The following is a 21,594-nucleotide window of genomic DNA, read 5'->3' as shown; positions in this document are numbered from 1 at the left end:
AAGGTTCTCCTGCACCTGGAGCGCACTAATACTGGCTGCATAATTGCAGCTTGGTGGAGCAGGTTTGCGGGAAGAAAAGTTTCCAAAAGGCAGTGCTGAGAATCTTTTATAATCGCCACCTTATGACCCCTTCCCAACCCCGTCAGGTTTATGACAGGCATCAAACTCTGACCTGCGGCTGACCAACTTCACAAGAAAAAATACATTTGAGAAACATGCCAGGAAACTACTTGGCATTATGGTTGAAGCAGCAGAAAATTTGTTAGTCCACTAACTTACTGTGGAATTTAAGCATCATAGCAGCTTTGCTTCAACACTAAACCACTAATGGCTGACTTCAAAACTGCTCAAAGAGTTACTGAGGCACTCCTTTGTTTTAGTCGTGGTACATACACATTGGCTTCTTTCTTTGTAATTGAGTTTAATGTGTAGCATAGTTAATGTGTTATTGAACTTGCGGCTTTGCCTTTGGGCAGTCTGAGAGCTTCAACTCTCATGGGAAAGCGCTTTGTTTACCTGGGAAGCAGAGTGCATTGGAGGGTGCGGTGAAGTCTGATGTGGGTGCCCAGGATGGAGGTGGGGATTGTGAGAGTTGTGATGGGGATTGTGTCCTTGCGGGTGATGGTGTGCGCCCTGGCCGTGGCCCTGGCTGTGGTGGTGGTGTCCGTGGTGCTGGTACGCATGGGGAGGGGCTTGCAGGTGCTGGTGCGGGTGTGAGTGCATGTGATGATGACCGCCTTGCTCCTGCCGTGACGACATCATCTCCATCATGTGGCCCATGGAGTTCATGTTGCCGTTGGCGATGGCACCAGGGTGGTGTGAAAGTGCAGCCTTCAGCCTCTGTGTAGAGAAAATGGACACAAAACACAGCCTTTAACTGTATTCTAAGAATTCTTTCATTTTCATGTTTGTGTGAAAACACATGTTTTCATGTATGTCTATCTCTTCTCCTGATAGAGAGATAGAGAGCAGGATCATGTGCTGACTATGACAAGACAAACAGCTTCATAAATCCACGTGTCAGGAGAACAAATCAAAGCCACTTAGACTGTCCTCTGTGTCTCCTTCAGTCTTGTCATTCTTGATCTTCACCCTCCATGACTGCAATCACACCAGTCACTCCTCTTCATATGCCTAATAGCCTACTTTCGTTCTGTGCATGAGTGTGTGCGTGTGTGTGTGTGATGTCAGTGAGATGAGCGTGCTGATACTATAAGGTAAGGTGTGAGCCTCAGACTGTTGACCCAGCTAACAGTGAATTTGTTGCTTTAACTCTGTGGTCTACTTAGCCCCGACTGAGACGGTGTCTCTGAGCAGTGAGTGTGAGAGAGACCAGAGAGGGGCTCACTGAAGGCACGCTTGTGTTACCTTATGTTTACCAAATGCACTTCTCCCCTCCTCAAGTCTGTTTTTCTGGGCATTACATTAAGACAAACATGAGAGCAGAAGCCTAGACATAAATAAAATACATGACTTGTTTACATTTAAGTGGCTTCAAACAGGTTCCAAGGTTTGTTAAATGCGATTTTTTTGTAAATCTAAGTATTTCCTCACCTTATATATTTTGTCTCCTAATACTTTTAGCAAAAATATTACCAGCAAAAAGGCAACCGAAGTCATTCCAAGGCTACTGTTGTGGATTCCACAAAGTTTTCTATTCTCTTTCCCAGTGCTCCCTTTTCTCTCCCTGCTCCCTTCCCCCTTCTCCCAGCTGCTGTCAGTAAGTCCACGCTCAGTCCAAGGCTCCATATCTTTTAACAACCTTCACATTCATGATTCCCATCGGGAATGGCATCCAGCTGGTCCGGCTCACGATGCTAGGACATGACCAGAGCACATCAGCCCTCCAACAACAGCTCACACTGTCTGTGAGGGGAACGCGTTTTACAAGTAGGCGAGAGGCACAGTCCAACAAATCGCTTCACAAAAGGTTGTAACGTATTTACAAATTACATATCTGTATTTGTGAAAATCCTTGCAAGTAGTACAGTTGTCGTTACCTGCTTTTCCACGAAGACAGTGAAATACAGAGAGCGGCACGTGAAACTACCACAGAGAAATTATGACCTTGCCAAGCCTGTTTCAGCTGAGTAGAGTTTCTGTTTGTCATACCAAGAGATGCCAAACATTGTGACACAAGTACTTCTCTGAAGGTCTGTCTTTTGTAACTCACAAAGGGTTGTTTAAAATTTTCTCACGCACAGATTAAAAATATATATATTTAAAAAAAAAAATCATGATTCTTTCCCAAATCACACGTGGTAACTACCCTCACCACAGCCTCATGAGCACACGTATAAGGTGTAACAGCCCTTCTTTTTCTAACCGGTGAGATCATTGTTAAAATACCACAGAGTTTACAATAATACACAGCAGGTGTCCACAAGCCCACAGCTACATTGTCACAAGTGTTGACAAGGACATCTTCTGCGTGTCATGGGGAGAATTCTGAGGCTGACATCACTAAACACCTTCTCTTCAGTTTTCAGCTTGTCAGTATGCACCATAGAGGTGAGGCCCACCCCTCTTGTAAAAGAGAAAACCAATCGAGGTTTGACAAGATCCTGTCGATCGCAGAACAGGCAATCTGTTTACCTCGGCACTCTGCTTTTGTAGCCCTGGCAAAGTTGCCTGTATGTGGGTAAGATGCTCATTTAGTGCAACTGGAGCTCCCTGCAGACTGGGCGCCAGGGGAGAAAGAAAGAGAAGGAGGAGGGAGGTGGAAGCAAGCAATGAGAGAGTAAGAGACAAGAGGTGGGGAGAGATTAGATGGATTCCGGTGTCTCTTCCTCACACACAATCAGCCCAAGACAGCGATTGCTCATTTGTCAGTGTCTCAGGGAGCTATCCAGCTGGCAGTGAAGCACTTTAAGTTTATTAATTGAATTAGCCGACATCCAAAGAGGACAGAGAGTGTCAACGCATAGAGGCAGGTCAGAGAGCTGAGGGATGGCACCACAAGTCTCTGCAGCGATGATTATGAACACGACAAAACACAAAATTAACTAAATGTAATGCTACGTGGGCTAATGTTTATGAGACATCAAATTGAGCATAAAAAGACAGCTTCAAGGTATGAACATACACAAAGTGGTGATGAAAGGCCTCACAGCTCCAAAATGATGGTATTGTTTGCCTGAGAAGTTCAGAGTTGCAAACTCAGTTTTGTAGCCAAAAATCACTTTTTAAAATCTGATCCTTTTGTTATTATGAACCCTAAAATGTTGTGTGCTATGTTTGTATTCTAAGGAACTGTGTAACCAGTATACTGTATAAATGGAGCAGAATTTAACTACTTTGACTGGTGTGTGTAAGAGTTAAAGGAAAAAGCCGCAGATTACATTTCGTTGAAAGAGAAAACCCTTACCGTGATATAAGTCTGTTCCTGATGCTATCTCTGCACTAGTTTCTGCTTCTGCTCCATCCTGAGTTGAGACACAGCTAGTTAAACCCCACTCAGCCAGAACTTAAATCTTTGTATCCAGAACCACAGTGACGCAACTAAGGGACGTTAGCAGAGTGATGATGAGCAGGCTGTGACTCTCAAACACCTTCATCAACTCTCTAATGACTCTTTAACACATGGTTGTATTTCCCCAGACTGTGCTGAGCACAAGAACTTAACCGCAATGTGCATTTTGCTCTAATGACACACACATACATACACATTTCTCCTGCTGCAACATGGCTGCCACAGAAAACAGTCATTAAATCAGTGCAGGTGTTAGCCTGTGGCAGCACACAGCACTCACACAGATGGGATGGCACACAGCCTATCCCACCAATGTCTGCCCTGCAGTCATTGGAAAATGGAAAACAAAGCAAAGACACAATAGGAGGATGAGGTCTTTAAAACACCATAAAGTCAGCTTCTTCCACCATAACGCGATCAAGCAGCAGCATAAATACATGCAGTTGACACTACATTTCATGTATTCTGGGAGTGCACTAAAAGTAGTGGCGGTATTGATTTTTCACTGTTAAAACACCATCCCTGATTCAGCCATCTTTTGCCTTGAGGGAAGCTATCTTCTTTCAGACCTTTACCCCTTAACCTCTCCACTCCCAGTCCTTTTTTAGGCTTCTCTCATTTATGTGGTTGCAGAGATACCAGGTGATCATCCATTAATGATATTTATTAATGGGTGTTTCCTCTCTGACACGACGAGCTGTGAGTGATGTCGCTTTGAGTGCTCTGGGCACATCCTGAGAACACACTCAGGTTTCTCCTCGCAAGATGACTTCATATCTATTAACCCTGAGAGGAGAAAGCAAGAGCATGGAGCAGGTACAAAGGGAGAGGACCACGCCTGGCCGAAGATGGGTAAATCAAATTCACTGAGGTCAGGGTGAGCACTTTTATTCGCCTTAAAAGTGGAGCAGTGTGCTATCAGGGGACCTGTGGCCCTCTGGCGCCTTACAGCAGGTTAGGAAGATTTAACCAGTCTGTGGAGTCATAGTTTAACGGCAAAAAGATCAAAGTTTTAAATGGAGATCTTCCTCTTCCCATAAAAACGGACCGCAAAGAAATATTAAAGCTTCTGTCTGTCTCTGTCAGCTTTTTTGTTAACACTAGCACAGTGTGTAAGCGCACAGTATTGCTAATTGTGTAATATATCATAGCTGTAACTTTCCTGGCAGAATTTATATATGCCTAGCCCCCCCTACCTCACACTCTAAGCCTGACATGGGTTCACCAGCTGCAGTTGAAAGCAGGAGTTTGGCTCTGCTGCTTTGCCAAACACTCAGCGGATCTTGTTCCATCCTCCACCACCACCATTACCCACGAGTGCCTGCCTGCAAAACCCACTCTCTGTCCCCTAAAACTCCACACCCCCATTAGTTCAATTTTATTAGATTTCCCTCTCACCCAGAAAGGCAGTAACAACCCCCCTTCTTTCTCTTCTTTCTCCCATACACACGTCTTTCCTGTCCCTCCACCCCCTCTCCCTCTGCTTGCCAAGAGCTGGGGACTGTTAAACTGATTTCCTTGGGGAACAGTGAGGCAGACAGTCTGATGGGAGCGCTGGGCTGTAATGTCGCCCCCTCTCTCCTCTCTCAGGTTCTGGACCAAGCTGATCGGGGCAGAGCTGAACAGAGCTTCCCTGTGGTTCCAGACACAGACGGGGAGATGGACATAGACTGGCTGTTCTGCCAGAGCCAGACGCTGTGGTGGTGCTTGGACAAACCAAGGCGGTATGGGCGCAGCGAAACACACGCCCACCGAGGAGCATGCTCCAAAGCATGCGCTCATACTCTTGGCAGCTTCTGCACCCTGTCAAGTTAATGGATGGGCCTCTGACTCCAGTCTGCATATCCCCACTGTTTCTTCTCTTGTAAAAGCCCTGCTCCAGTGCAGCCTACATGATTATCACAACACCCACTGTCATGATGTTGAATATAGTGAATGCCCCAGACTTACAGGAACAGACAGTGCATGAGCCAAATACTAAACACAACATTCTCTGAAGTTATGAGATCAAAAGGATGCTCATGTGTCATAGCATAGCAAATGTAAGCTGAAATCTAAAAACTTAATTTGTAAATGAAGATGCCCTCTACTGTTCTTTATTTTGGCAGAGAAGGGCTTTTGACTTCCCTGCTGCTCACTATTTATATCTAAAAAGCAACAAGTATCCCTCTTTGTGTTTGGTGTTGTGATCCAGAATTTGTTAAAGAAAGAAAAAAAACTGCTTTTGTGTCAACTTAAGTTACTTAATTATTATAGAATAGAATAGATTACAGAATACTTTCCCCGAAACATATGTAAATAAGCAATTCATTTACTGTTATTTATCTAACAGGCTGCCAAATTCTAAACTTTATCGAGCTAAAAGTGTCTGACCAAACAGGCTTTTTAAAATCACTCCTCTAGTGTTTCATATTTCATTATGTTGCTCCTGTGAGTCTTTTGTCCATAGCTCGAGCTTCAGGGGGCTTCATGGTGGCTGGACCAGTCCAGCCTGGCCTGTGTGGTGATGGCAGCTGGTTTACCCAAGCTTGGCTCGACAAGAGTCTCATCCGATTCATGAGCCCTGAACCATGACGAAATGGTCTTCACATACACCTCCCATCAGCACCCCTGAAACAACACCCGGTCATCCAAAGACAAACAGATGCAACACTCTGCTCCACAAATGCCCGCCTTGTCCTCATAACCCAACCCCTAGACAAGCAAAGAGAAACGCACACACAGAAACTTATACATGCACACACAAACTCACATGTATCAACTTAATTATAAGAGAAACAATATGAACAGTTCTTAAAGATCTGAAATGTTGCAGGTGTGGATTTGTCATTAAATCTCTTTCTGTCTGATATAGTGGCATAGAAAAGGTAAGTTATCAATTACGATTCTGAGGGAAAGTTTTTAGACCCTTTAATTATTTTCATGTTTGAAACTCGTCCTAAAATCGATTTAGGCTGTTTTTGACAAAGCAAAATCAAGTCGAGTGTTTTGTTAAGATGGATTGAAAAAAATAAAGAGCTGTCCTGATTGAAAACCAGTTGCAGTGAAGTCCTGAAGTGACCGAGCCAGAGTTTAGGTGAGTGGATCATCTCTGGAGCGATAAGACAATCACTGAGAAGTGATGCTCCTCGTCAAACCAGGTTTAATGTGGAAATCTCAGTCAAGAAAAACAGGACAAACTTCCAAAGTAAAGAAGTGTCAGGCTTGTAGGGATTATTTGTGAAAACAACTTGAGGCTGTCATTGATGTTAATGGTGTTTCAACCAAGTACAAAGTGCATGAATATTTTTTTAAGAATTTTATTTCGGCATAAAAACAGTTCAAAGAATTGTCTTTGGACTGATGAGAAAAAACTACCATTTTAGTCATCAGGAATTGTATTAAGAAAAAAGTGAAAACTTTTTGTATGCATTATACCTGGGATTGCTTGTTTAACAAATACATATGAGATGTGATATATATATGTGATATATATATGTTTATTATGTTCATGTAGCAGTGATGTATGTGGAACGAAAGATACAGACCCCAAAGGGTCTGTACCTTGTGCAGAAGGCAGGGATTAATCAGTTAAAACAGTATGAATGATGCAGAGAAAACCTCATATTTATGACTGTATCATACATGAATGACTATGGGTCATAGGACTGACTATAAATCTTCACAGGCATTTTGTATCACGTCTATTTTGACAACAATTTGATTAAAAATAGATTTGGTTACATAGGGGAAGCAGTGAGAGAAGGGCATCTGTCTGGTTTATATCCAACATTGATAAACTGGCAGACACATTGATCCAGAAGCTACACTCTGATAAAACCACTCCTCTCTATGGAAATAAGTAGAAACATTCAAAAACCTCTTGTTTATTGTGTCCCTTTTACCACACATCCATGTATACTTAACTAACCACGAACATGCATATAACACATCCGTACCAAAAACCATGTGCAAACTCCAACTTAATGATTTGCGTTATCCCACTTTGTCCACAGATGTGTTTTGACTCCAAGGACAATGCGTACCAGAGAAGGTGCCAGTGCTCTGAAAAGGAGCCACTTTCACACACAGTGAGCATGTATATCAACATATACAGTGAACATACACATAGTGAGTGAAGAAGGCTGCAGATTCAGCTGTGCTCTTAGATCACCATCCCTGCTCAGTGACATCACACCCTGACAATGCCACCATTCATACAGATGTTGCTCACAAAACCTGGAGTTAGCCTCCTATTGTCAGTACTGCTCCTCCTAAGGTTTAGCCAAGACATTTAGCCAGAGGTGCTTCTCTGCTATAGGATAAGAAAATGAATGGGAGACATACAGCAATAGCTTTACTGTTTGGTTTCATATTGAACCAACCTCTCAACTGATCATCACTTTATAGAGAGGAAAACCAACACATATGAGGTCGCTTCACAAGTTTCAATTTCTTGGCATTAGGGAAAATCATTGTTACTTGTTCACTGTTCAGGGCATAACCCCATCTCTGATCTAAATGCCTCTCTCAACTCTAACTGTTCTAAAAAAATACTACAGTAAGTTTATAAATTGTAAAAACTGACATTAATGCGGTCGGAATTCTTTGATTATAGGTCCTCTTGTGTGCTATGAATTGTTGCTTTAAGAGAAGCACCATTTTTTTCCCCCCTCTTGAAGTAAAAAGGAGCATATTTAGAGCATGCCAGGAATTATGTCATCCACAAATCTAGTGCCAGCTCCACAGCCAAGAGGGCTGCAGTGAAAGAACATATAGTATTGTTTACCACATAAAAACCTCAGCACCTAGCCTGATGCTTAGTGACAAATTTATTGTCCTTGGTAACAATGTAAACAATAGATAATTGGGAGATAATAAATGACACATTTTCATAAACCAGCACCAAACTGTTTCAAGGCTGCTCTGTCTGAAATTAGAAAGCAGGCAGGATATGTGGAAAGCATGGGCTTGATTCAAAAGAGACTAAAAAACAATGCTAACGTCTTCCAGTCACTGACATGAGCTGAGTCATGTGCCAAAATTGGCATTCACAGATGTTTTTTTGGGGGGGTTTCTTTAAGGAAACAACATAAGTGCTTGCTTGGTCTTTTCTTGTTGTAGAAGAAAAACAATAGAGGATACATTTCCTCATGTATACAAAGGTATCAAACTGAGTATAGTATGAGGATGTTTATATAGTTTATTCTCAGCGTGCCATCTGTACATGTGTCTGATGTGTTGCTTCTATTTAATCACCTGACTGTCTCTCTCTCTCTCTGCGTATGTTAGTTTGTGGCTATCTAAATGTGCACACCATGCAAAGATGACAACACAGAACTGGAGAAAGCAAATGTGTGTGCATGTATGCGTGTATGAGTGTTTGCAAGGCCCTGTGGAGAACTGGCTCTGAGTGGTGATGTCATGCTTTGGCCAGCATGCTGTGGAACTTGGCTTCGTCTCTGCTGCGTTTCCTCCACGCTGCGAGGGTCAGCTATCCCACAACCTCCAGCACACAACACGCACCATTCAATTCCCCAGACCACAACAGAGCAGAACTCAACCACACCCAGCACCACAAGCACCCGGTCCTTCACAAGAAGAACATAAAAATAAAAAAAAAACACTTGAACCAAGACTAATAAAACATTCCAATCTCAGCAACAGCCCCAGACAACAAACTTGAAGCATTAAGGAAGGGTATGCGTGGCAATTAATCCACCATCAGGCTGTGCTGCACCGCTTAAACGATGGCACTTAAGGGGAAAATCTGGACAGCAAAGTATGGCAGTGAGGCAGATACGGTCTTTGGCCCAGAGAGAACAAACAGAGAGCTTAGAGTGAGATATGAGTCCCCCAGGGGCCACAGCAGTCCTTTGGCTCATTAACTATTTACACCAGAGACAGGCCTCCAAACTGCTCTGGCCCACCACAAAATCAATTAGCCTTCATTAGCCCAGGCTCTGGGCATGCTTTCTCTGACAGGGGAGGGATAATCCTTCAACTGATGCCTCCAGTTACCACAAAATATCAAGCAATCACACCCATATGTACAGTACATGAATGCACAAACAAGAATGCCAAAAAACATGGCTAAGTTTTCATTTCATCCACATAATTCTTCCAGATTCTCACACAAATTCAACATTTGGTCTCTCAGAATATCAATATTGTCTCTCACCTTTCAACTCCCTGGCTCATTCTGCCTGTCTATCTATTTCCTTCATGTCTATCAAAGTCCCACTCAATCCCCTTCTCCGCTCTCACAATGTAAACGTTGAGCAGAAAGAGTGCATCCAGGTCCGCTCCTCTGAGGTGTGGGGTTACAGTGTGGAGATTTCCCATTGGCGGAAAGTCAACATGGTCGGGGTAATGCGATTAGAGCCGGATTGAGAACGTCGCAGGGGACACATGGGCCTGATCATGGCCCAGTTATTCGATAGCAAGGCCGTATTTATCGACCTGGCCCGGGCGAGGATATTACAGACATTAGAGACCCCGTCTATGCTTATGAAACCCATGCTGGAGATCGCACCCAGATAACACAATTAGTCTCTCACTTTCTGTTCACAATCACGGAATTCCATCAGTTGCGTTCAGACATCAGGCAGCAGAATCTCAATTGATCCACATTTGGTTGCCGTGCCTTATATCTGAATGGCCAACTAACCAGAAAGTTGCACGGTTAAGGGGCCTGCAGCCATTTAGTGAGAGCATATGTTTATGGGAGAGCTAACTGAGCATTTACAATTCAATTACACAGATAGGAGGAGGGAAAAAAAGACTAAGATGTGTCTGGATGACGGCCAGAGGAGAGATAAGCTTAATACACTAATATTGTGTTACCCTCGTGTGTTACCATAGGAACAGTTGAGGAGATTCAAAAGAGTACAAAGACGATCAATCTTGAGAGAGCAGGAGGAAGAGGGAGAATTAAATGCCCTGGGACTGCTCCCGCTCTCCTCTATCAGAGCAATAACTCTTCTAATGACCTCTGCTACCTCCTCTTTCTCTACATGATGTTTTTCTCTTGAAAACTCTGCTATCTGCAAGCCTCTCCAAACACAAAGAGCAGCCAAAGCTTTTCATCAAGGTTTGTGATTTGATATCTAAGTTAGGACTCTCTACTTATTTATTTTGAAAACAAAGGTTGGCATTTGGCGATGTTGCTACAGTATTAATCAATCCCTATCACCTTGAGTGTAACCATTGAGGCTTTTTACATTAATCAGAGGAATCCTGTCAGTCAAAGCCATTAGTGTTGCAGCATTACTCGCATGCAAAGTCTTTCCCTTGAGCTTTTTCCTCTGCAAGTTATCCTCTATACGTTTTTAACTTTCAAAAACCCATATACTTTAAGCCGTTCTCTTGCTTCAGCCACATCTCTTTCCCACTGTTATAACTGACTGCTTTGTGAAGGATGAGGTCATTTTATTTTTTTCCCCGCTGTGTTAAAACTAGTGCTAACAAGTTACAGGACTTACAGAACATGTTCTGTACATTAAGATATACATCAGGCAGTCGGTGGGCAACCGAGCCACAACCACATAAAGGGCCCATTATTCCAACCGGAGTCTCCAGCGCTGCACTGGCAGGTTCAGACACAGCTTTGATTACACACCAAATGATGAAATCCACACAGGCCTAGGAGCACAGCTTTGCTGGCACAGCCAGTGGAAAAGAAAGTTGCAACACTCGTGCATGTGCAGAAATGTGTATGTATCCATGTGAATACTTGCATATATACTCACCAGTTTGGCTTCTGAGTGCATGGAGGGAATGTGAGTGGAGGAGCAGGAGCTGTTGTGGGCGGGGCTTTGCATGCCCATCATATTCGAACCCATAGACATTTGTCTCTCCATCTGAAGATTACAACAATATTGGAACAGTTATATTCACATGTGCAGACATATTACTCACTTTCTAAAAACACCTGCATACTAAATGTTAAGATTTTTATACTATTTATGGTGATGTTTCACATCCCGATGAGATGGCCCCACTGCTTGCGTAAATAAACCATTAGCATTAAAAGTGTGAGAGCTCCAATCCAGTGGGCTATGATAGATCAAATGAGAGAGCACGAGAGCCTGATTTCACATGACAGGCTAGCCCTGTGCACAGCTCTGTGTGATGATAACTGGAGCTGACCCAAAACAGGAAGCCAGAACAGAGGGACTTAACACAGGAAGCTGGTGCAACAGGGGTGTTTGTGTGCATGTTTCTGATAGTAGTGTGGTGACTGTCTTTCAGACCAACACATAAAACCTCAGCCCGTTCGAGCTGCAGGATGGCTTAATAAAGTGGACACAATGCAAATCAGTTGTACATAAGCATTTGATTCTGTCCTCATGTGTGCGTGCCAACAGCCTGCCCCTCACTGACCCTGGTCAGAGAGGTCAAGTGTTACAGCTGAGACCTGAATGTGAGGAAATCAGCTGCATAAGCTGACAGGGGTGAGGGGTCACCTGCGCGGGGTGATAATGTGAGTAGTGTTCGCCATGCAATGTAAGCAGGAAAGAAGAAATCTTTGTCTCAGCGTCTGAAAGCATATAAGTGTGTGCATGTGTGCGTATGAGCTGATGTGGCCTCCCAGCTGCTGAACTCTGGCTGGTGTGGTGGTCTCCACGAGCAATGCTGCCCCCCCTTTGCCTGACTCCCCTCCTTCTCCTATGTCCATAGAGACTCAGGTCTAGAACCTGACACACAACCTTAATTGCAGTAAGAGTGTTTTGTGTAAAAATATCACCCAAACTTGCACCCCTTTCCTGAACCGTCAATCTTCCCCAAAATCGCTTAGCTCTTAATTTAATAAACATGGGAGGGATTTTTCCATACCGTAAACACGGGCTGTCTTGTGTTACAATGAGAACATATGTTATAGCATAACAGTCCTGATATGAGGAGTTTTTTCTGCATTGTTATCATTTCCTGTTACACAGTGTGGGTCTCCTAAATCCTTTTGGCCTAATTACAATAAAGTTTCTATCTTACACCCACAGGAAGAATCATTCATTCCTGCAGGCTATGATATGCTCAAAGTACCGCGATAAGTCATTTTAATGGCGATAGAAAATATCCACAAGCGCAAACCCTCACACGGAGTTTATATGCAAGTCAGTTTGTACAGTAGATGGTCATCATCATGCGAATAAATGGTTTTGCTCCTACATGCATCCTTATGTGAACGTGCTCTATAATTCGTTGTTGTACTCACAGGCATCAGCACAGCGGAGGAGCCAGGCATGGTCGGGTCTGGCAGAGTTCCAGGCATGGAGGCTGGCAGAGGCTGTCTCTGTCTGTTTCTAAGGTGCAGCAGTGAGGACAGAGAGCCGGGGACAGGCCTGAAAGGACACACACATATAACGAACTTTAGATTTTGCACTAATACATAATAGATAATTTTCACAGTGTAATTCTTTATTAAGTAATTATTTGTGTCAAAACCCAAAATGAGCAACATCAAACCCATTGATCATTAATATAGCTGCTCCTTGTAGGCAGAATATAAGATTATAATTAAGATAATGCGGTACTTTTAATCTTAGTTAAAGATACACCCATCAGTCCCAACAGTAAAACCACTGAAAGGTTAAGTGGGTAACACTGCTCATCTTGTTAAAGTGCTGTGTTCTGGTGAGAGAACCTGTATCCTGGCATTCATATGGATGCTATTTTGCCACCTAACTAAACATTTTTGCAGACCAGTCCCACCCCTTATGGCAACAGCAGTCTCCCAGAGTAGCAGCCTTCCCCAACAGGGCAACAGCGGGCCCAACGGTGGAGTTTGAGACGTTCACCCAGCCTCCAGACTCCCCTGATACCAGTCTGATGGCATCTGTGGGAAACAAGCCCAGTCTACAAAGAGCCCACTCCACAGCCCACAGGGCCACCAGGACACCTTCAGATTTTATTTCAACCATGCCCCAACCAATCAGAGCTCTTCTGGCTGCAAAAGGATGATCTACATCACATTACAAGGGGAGTTAATGTTCTAGATAATTGAAATATACTGATAAGCTACATAAAAATAAAAAATAAAAAATATATATATACTTATATATTTTTTTTATTTTAATTTTTTTATTGTAAAACAGTTCTAAAGAAAAACACGAGGATTAATAGGTGTTTTTAAAACTTCTGAAAACAGAAAGTTTGATGTCTGACATTCTTAACATGAAGAATGAATGAATGAATGCCTGCTCTGTATTTTTCTTTTTTTTAGTTAAAAGGTTTTGATAAATAAATATAACATAAATTTTACATCCATAAATTCAAGGCATATACCATCACTGAAATTATGCAAAAACAGCAGTAAAACTACTAGTATAACAGTGTTGATGTTGATGAAGTATGAAAGAACATTCATGACAAGTGAAAAAGAAATGATGGTTAAGAGTTAAAAAAATCTTCTTTACAGTTGAAAAACAGAAGAAAAAAAGAGAAACACTGAATAATCTATAAAAAATATACAGCTGGACATCCTCTACTGGTAGCTCAGTGCTTCCTAATCTTCACAACTCATTTGGTCTAATGGAGCATGTAAACTTAATAAAATGTTCATAAATTACTACTTTCACTCCTTCAAAAGTAAAATAATTTAATAAAACAGCTGCATATTGCTGTTATCAGCAGACTGTAGGCAGGCAGATTTGGCACACTTTACAGCAGTCACCAAGTTCAACTGTGAGGCTCACGGATGTGTTTTTAAATAGACTCTGAGAAGGAATGCAAGGTTTTAAAAGTTAAAACACTGCATGAATCTTCCAAAAACAAACGATGAATGTCACACAAAGAGAAATCTTAGGATATTTCAGGATATGTGTATTTCTGGTGAAAAGTTATTTCAGAAACATTTGAGCTGGCTGCAGCGCCATGTTTGGAAAAGAGGTTTGACTAAAGCGAGACACACACACACACACACACACACACACACACACACACGTGTTCCCCACATCTTTTTCAGTTTCTGCAGCTACAAACTCAGAACAGAAAGAAGTCCTGCTGCACTTTAAGTTGAGACATCATGGGAGCTTTGGAATGCACTTTAAACAATTACAATTGTTGTACTGCAAAGGCTAAATAATGAAGGTGGTGATGCTGACTGAGTAATATTTGTCTTAACAACCACATGGGATAAGCATAAAGAGAATCACATTTAGAAACTGCCACAGCAGTGTAGGCCCTGTGGGGAAAATCTCTTTCAGTGACCACAAAACCATGTGCGGACCAACAGGCCTATCCACACTCTCTGCCACATCAATAAATCACATTTACAGAGGCCCAGACTAAGCTTAAACTAATGACAACAGTTCTTTCTCAGTCACTGGCATCCAAACACCCACACCACCAACATCTGTATACCATGACATCATTTATACAACTGCCACCAAATCCCTGCTTCTGAGAACACTAACTCTCAGCTGCACGATGTCACTAGACCCATGCGCATACAGTTACTATTCAGCCTAAAAACAGCACAAACTACACGACTCTTTAATAACCTGGAGGAGCAGAAGAATCAATAATGGTCCAGTTATCAGCATCATGAGGATGAACGTTACTGCTCGACACTCAATACAGCTCGGCCTCCTTGAGGATTAAAAAATTAGGACAAGCAAGAAGTATTTGGGTTAGCTGTGTGTTGAATGAGTTCATGTAATCAATTGACAACATCTCGCCTGGATTACCGTAATAGTGAGTGGTGAAGGAGTGATGGCCAAATGGAGGGGTGCTCCAGAGCAAATGGTCCACCACCTGAATAAATACCTGTATTTTTCCACAGCTAAATATGTGCATTTATGCTCCAGACGTTTTAGATTGCTCCACACACACACACACACACACACGCACACACACACACACAGGACCATTACCATCCTGACTGTTTGTCATTCTCGTCCAACATCCCAATTTATCACAATCACACTCATTTAACAGCACATATGACATCTGAGCAACATTGGGAATCCAAACATTTCCACATGGGAAAAGTCATGAAAGTACAATGAGGTATGTAGTGTGGCTGCAGACTACATCAACACAGTTTCCCTCAACGTTCAAACTCTGCCAGTGTTGAGCAAGTTAAAATAACAGTCACGTGGCACTGACATGCTGTTGATTTTGTGGATAAAAACTGGCTTGCTGGATTTTTTTTAATCCAGTGTAGTAACTCCTTAACGAGTGTTTTTTTAAAAAAAAAACATTATAGATGTTGCACAAGATTTTCTTTTTTTTTTCTCCCTTCTTCATCCCAATATAAGGGATAAATCAATTTTATAACTTTTTTTTTAAATACCACACCATAACGCTCTCAGTCTCAGTACTCGAAGTTTAAACATTCACTTTGGTTTTGCTTTTGTTACCTGTGTTATCCTGCTCACTTAAACAAACTCCGTTTCATTTAATGGTCATTCTTAAGCATCCATATCATATGAGATATATATGTTCCACAGATGAAGCAGCCTGATTTCACTCACACATGATCCATAGATGAAGAGTTACAGTAGTACTACACAGACAGAGCAAACGCAAATAAATATACAAGAGGGGAAAAAAAAGGCACGACATATTACAGGTATTTTCGGCTCTTGCTCTCTCGAGAAGAAAGACTCCTTTGAAGCCTGTACAGGCTGTACTCCTGCACCTGCCTGTTAGCAATGCTAACACAAAACGCTGTGTCTGTCATCACCACACGCACCAAAACGCAACGTGTTTCTTCAGTGGAGGGAAAAAAACAACACTCGCATCTGACAGCACATCCTCTCTGGATTAACTGAGCTTTGTGCCGACTCTGCTGATAGACAAAGATATGTTAGTGAGCGAGACCTTAACTTATCAAAGAAATTATCAAAAAGGGATGAGGAGATGATGAATATTTTCAGATGCGTTACGGTCTTCGTTGCATAGGGAAAAAAATAGTTGTTGAATTGATCAGTTATCTGACAGAAACTTGTTTAGCAACAGCTGTCAAGTGAAATCAAAAGTTCAGCCTCTAAAAAGACAACGTTTCCTGCTTCTTATGAAATCTGTCATGTTGGGTGCTGTTGCTTGTGCTCCCTTATTTGTTAAACTCCAAATTAAACACTACTGTAAGCCCTACTACGTGAAAGCATTTAAGATAACAGTAGATCTAAACGATAGAAATAATTGTTGGCTTCAACGTACTTTAAGTTGTGATGCAGCACTATCGGTATCTATATACAGTATGTGATCATGATTTTGGTTCTCTGGAGTGAATTTTCCAGATCTGTTTGGCAATGAATAGAATGATAACAAGAGTGAGTGTGAATAAATGCACATGCCAGTTTGAATAGGGAGTGTGTGAACTTGTGTGTGTATGTATATCAGTGAATAATAACAGGCCACAGCTCCACTGAGGGGATTGATAAAAGCCTGGGCTGTGGGCCCCAAGGGAGAGCAGGTAGACACTCTGCAGTCCTGACCCTGCACTCTCACATTACCGAGTGCCTCGCTCTCAACCCAGCTCTCCTCCACAATCCCCGCCCAGGAACCACCACCACCCCCAATCCACCTTCACACCACCATGACATCATTACTAGATCTTCTTCCCTCTCCGAATCCTTCTTTTACTTTTTCTGCTCGCTTGTTCCAAAGTCTGTTTCTTGAAGGTACCCTGGTTATTTCTTTCTGCAGTGGAGCACAAATGACAATCGTTCATTGTTCTGCTAATCCTCCATAACTTTCTTCTGGACCGCTCATTCCTCTACTCAAGTCCCTCTTACAAACCTACAGACCCTACAGTCTGAACACACACTAAGCTTTACTGTCCCAGTCTTCACAGTCCCAACTCCAACTCAAGCACTGGGGACTTTAACACAAGAGGCTTGGCTGTCATCCAAAAGGAGCGAGAGAAGGAGAGAGGTGCAGTCAGTCCACTGACTCACGTCCTTCCCTTTTTGACTCTGCTCCAGCAATGATGTAATGCTCTTGGCTTTTCGCCCTCCCCCCACCCAGTGCCTGCCTACCCCTTGATTTTGTTCCTCCCTCCTCTCCTCCTCTCACTTTTCCCTCTCTTTCCCTCCTCGACTCATCCAACATCACTGCACTGGCTTCTCGCTTGGTGAAGTCACTGCAAGCTCTGGGTAGACACAGCAGCTAAAAACTTTTGAACGTAACCAAAACAGCCCAGGGCCAAGTTCCAGACATTTGGGAGATGGTGGTGCAGTCACCATGGGAACGGAGGTAAACACAGGGAGAAACAAGGGCCTCAAACAGCTTGCAGCTGCCTGGCTCTCTGAGTAAACACTACACAGGACCTGCCCCTGATTTACTGCCTTTAATCACTGGTGGGAGGAGAGTGCCATGGGGTTTGGACTGAGGAAATAATACGAATCTGATCAAATAAATCAGCCGTAATGGGTTACGACACATGCTGACTTTTATTAGCGAGCTAGAGAGGAGATAGATACTGGGAGGGTGCTTTACTGGGATGGATCTGGGATGGGGTGTCCTCACATCAGGGTGCCTCAAGCTGAGTAAATCCATGCCAAAGCACAGTTGAGGAATGCTTGTGAATGATACTCTGGAGCAAATTAGCGCGAGTGTTGCTGTACTTATTCATGAAATATGATATTGTTTTGATTCTTCAGATGCTGTTGGCAAAGGACAGCAAATATGGGTTGCCTTTCATTTTCATGAAAAGCATGGCAGTACAGTCACATCAGCAGAGAATCAGGAAAACTTATCGGTCTTCTTTTTTCAAGCCAACCTGGTATCTGTTATCAGTACCTGACTGGTTCTGTAACAGCTGGCAAACACAGATCCTTTCACTTTCAATTACATTCTCCCTGTGTGTTTTCATCTAAAACTTGTCTGTTTATTGGTCCTCCACCAACTACTTTCCCTAAATCCTGCCACCTGATTGCTCTATACTCCCCATCTTCATTGTCTTTTCATAATCTCAGCACATTTATCTGCGCACCTTCATTCTCCTTATGCAAATTTGTCCATGCTTCCACCCAAACATGATCCATCTTTTCCTTTCCGTGTGCAGACGTGTTCTATCCTCTCCCCCCACACGACGTGGTATAGAACTTATGTCTTCCACCTCTTCTCTGTCTATTCTCCACCCACCTGATCCTTCATTTCCTTTTCTCCATCTACCTACTAATACCCTCTTCCTCTCTTTCATATACCTCTGATCCCATTTTCCTCTTCTCTGTCCACCTCTGATCCCCCTTTTCCACACTTCCCCATGTTTTGATGCTTGCGCACCCTGAAGCTGCGAGGCACATCCCTGTGTGTGAGTTGCTTGTGTAGGAGCCTGCATGTGTGGTGGCCCTGGGGCAGGGATGACACAGACCCGCTGGAATGAGAGGGAATAGAGTCTGGGCGTTCCTCTACAAACGCACTATTAAACCCACTGCAGTACACAATGAGCTCATCTTAATTCAGGTCAGATGTACATCCTGCTTTCTCTCTTTTTACATTTTTGCAATTGATTACTCTGTAAACATTTGTCTACCTACTACCTAATAATTCTACATTAGACCCACAATTCATACACACAGAGCTCAATTTTAATTGTGGAAAGTAGCATTTGTCATATCAAATCAGTGCATAAGGGCAACTTGAGCATTTTGTAAAGGTCCTATACTCCTGCACTCAGGATGGACCTCCCTCCTTATCACAGTTTTGTGAATGCAATCTAATCATAAACAATAATATAAGATGTTTTGTTTGAATTGTTGAAAAGGTTAGGAGGTTAAGTTTTCTCTGAGGAAAGCCTCATTCTTTTGCTGCTCTTACACTGGCATGGCGCATAGATTAATCAGCACAGTTTTATCATACGCATGGAAAAAAAAATGTTTTGCACTCAGCAATTAAAAGTGATATGCAATTGACCTCTGCATAAGAGATGATCAAAACTATGAGCAACTGTGTTTTTGCATACTGCATAAGTAGTATTTATGAATTAAAGAATATTTCATCAGGTTCAAAGTTCACTGAATATAATAGAGAACACGTAGATTGAACTCATTTTATAGTTCCGCATCATATCTATCAACAATGATGGACTGATATAAAGACCAAAATGTATATTGATAAAAAAAAAAGTGCTTTCAGAACACGTTTACAAGAAACCAATAACCAACAACAAATCCTAAACAGCATATCACCAAATCTGTTTGCAAAAACAGCCTACATGTTGCATGAAACCCTGCTATTCAGAAAGCATGACGACCAGCATCTATTTGTGCAACTTCCCTTAACGGCAAAAACAAGGACCACAAGTAGGTAGGTACCCGAGGTGTGAAAGACACTGTGCATTTAAAGCAGCATGGGAAACAAAACCACGAATTGACTTCCTTCAAAGCTTTGCACAATGATGAGACATTATATGCATCACCAACAACACAAATAAGATATAAATCCTCCTTCTAGAAAAAGGGAAGAAAGACGCTACATTGAAGCACTGAACCATAATTGTGAATTGCTTTCAACTATTTCGCTTTTACTTTGCTTTATTACTTTATCAAATATGCACGTAGGTCCATAGCAATCAGGAAAAGAAACGAAAAATGGCACAAATTTACATAAAGGCTACGTCCTCAATGGTTCTACATATTAGAAAAAAAGCCTCACTGAGCCTAATGCAAGGTCCATCAATGATAAAAGTATGCTGTTTGTAGAGTCCATTAACCTGCACATACATCTGTACATGAGCGTCGAGTACATTTTTCAGGGTCACATTTTCACAAGAATCAATTAGACAAATTCCTTCTTTTAAAAATCTCAAAACTTACTATACACAATTCATGTAAAGCATGCATTTGGCATAAAATCCACACATGCTCACCCCATTGTGACAATGTGGTTTTTGGCTTTAATAATCAGTAACTACAGTGACTTTCGTTCTCATATACTTGCTGCTGGGGATGTTGTTGCTGTTTGTTTATTGTGGGTTTTATTTCCATTTATGTTTCTGCAGGTGCTCCTGACGATGCTGTGCATGGCCATGGTTTGCTTTCTTTTCTCTCCACAGATGCAGGTGTCTAGCTTTTAAAGCTCTCTGCTTTCCTCTCTTTTAACTCCCCTTCTTTATTTAATCTCTCCTTTAAAGTATTATTAAGGGGAAAAAAAAACAAACTCTGATGAGAACATTACCACTGTGGGCTTTGGCTTTGCTGATGCCTGTGCTTCTGAGTACAGCAAGACAAGGAAAAGTCAAAACTGTGTTTGTTAAGATGGTTACAGACCAAAACCATCTGACATCAACAGTCAGTGGTTTTGAGTTGTACCTTTTAGGTTCACACAGTGAGAGTAAATGGGAACTGTGCTGTACTTAAATTCTTGTGAAAAAGAAAATAAAAACAGCTGTGTCATTATTCATGAAAAAGACGAAATGCAAAAAGTCTGTGGTATACAGTGGTAAAACAGTGTGTGGTATACACCCTAAGTGCGTCCATGAGAATTAGAGGGGTAAAGAACAGCTAGGTGCTGTTAATCAAATACTCTTGACTAATTGATCATCAGCATGTGCAGCAGTTTGCTGGTGTAGAGCATCCAGGTGTGCTTTGACAAAATGCAAAACATAAAAGACACAAGCAATGATATAAAAGAAACAAATGTTGCTGCCCATCAATGTGGGTGGGATTATGCAGCCATTTCCAAACTACTTGAACTCCATAATTCTTTGGAGAGAAATATTTTTAACAAGTGGAAAACATTCCAGACAGTTGACAATCTACACAGAAGTGGAAATCCCAGCAAGTTTTTGGATAGACAAACCAAAAGTAGGTATATCTGGTCCAAATGCACAGAACATGTTTGGTGAAAACCAAACACAGCATATCAACACAAACACCTCATACCAGTTATCAAACATTATGATAGAGAGCTGATCATTTGGGCTTGTCTTGCAACCATAGGACTTGGGCACCTTGCAGTCCACCAAGAACTCTTCTATATACCAAAGTCTTTGAGAGTCAAATACGATGCCATCTGTCCGATAGCTAAAGCTTGGCTGAATTGGGGTTGTGCAACAGAGCAATGATCAAAGGACCATTATTATGTGCTGATACATTAAACCTTAGATTTAAAACAGGGTATACTTTTTTTTCATATGATTGTATTTAGCATCTTTTAACCTTAGTAATGTCCAACAAACTGTTTAACAA

General features: G+C 42.1%; 1 protein-coding gene across 3 annotated transcripts in view; it reads right to left on the bottom strand.

The window, feature by feature from the left end:
- Positions 1–21,594, bottom strand: part of creb5b (cAMP responsive element binding protein 5b) — a 38,037-nt gene that overhangs the window by 4,829 nt on the left and 11,614 nt on the right. For all 3 annotated transcript variants that reach the window (XM_072394423.1, XM_072394424.1, XM_072394425.1), the window contains exons 6-8: positions 12,669–12,795; positions 11,203–11,313; positions 517–840 (exon numbers count right to left, since the gene is read on the bottom strand). In XM_072394423.1, coding sequence (XP_072250524.1) covers positions 517–840; positions 11,203–11,313; positions 12,669–12,795 — 562 coding nt within the window. The remainder of the gene's footprint in view (positions 1–516; positions 841–11,202; positions 11,314–12,668; positions 12,796–21,594) is intronic.

Source organism: Leuresthes tenuis, unplaced genomic scaffold, assembly GCF_036924035.1.
Source record: "Leuresthes tenuis unplaced genomic scaffold, fLeuTen1.0.hap1 SCAF_10, whole genome shotgun sequence".
NCBI classification, from domain to species: domain Eukaryota; kingdom Metazoa; phylum Chordata; class Actinopteri; order Atheriniformes; family Atherinopsidae; genus Leuresthes; species Leuresthes tenuis.
This window is presented reverse-complemented; position numbering and strand designations above follow the sequence as displayed.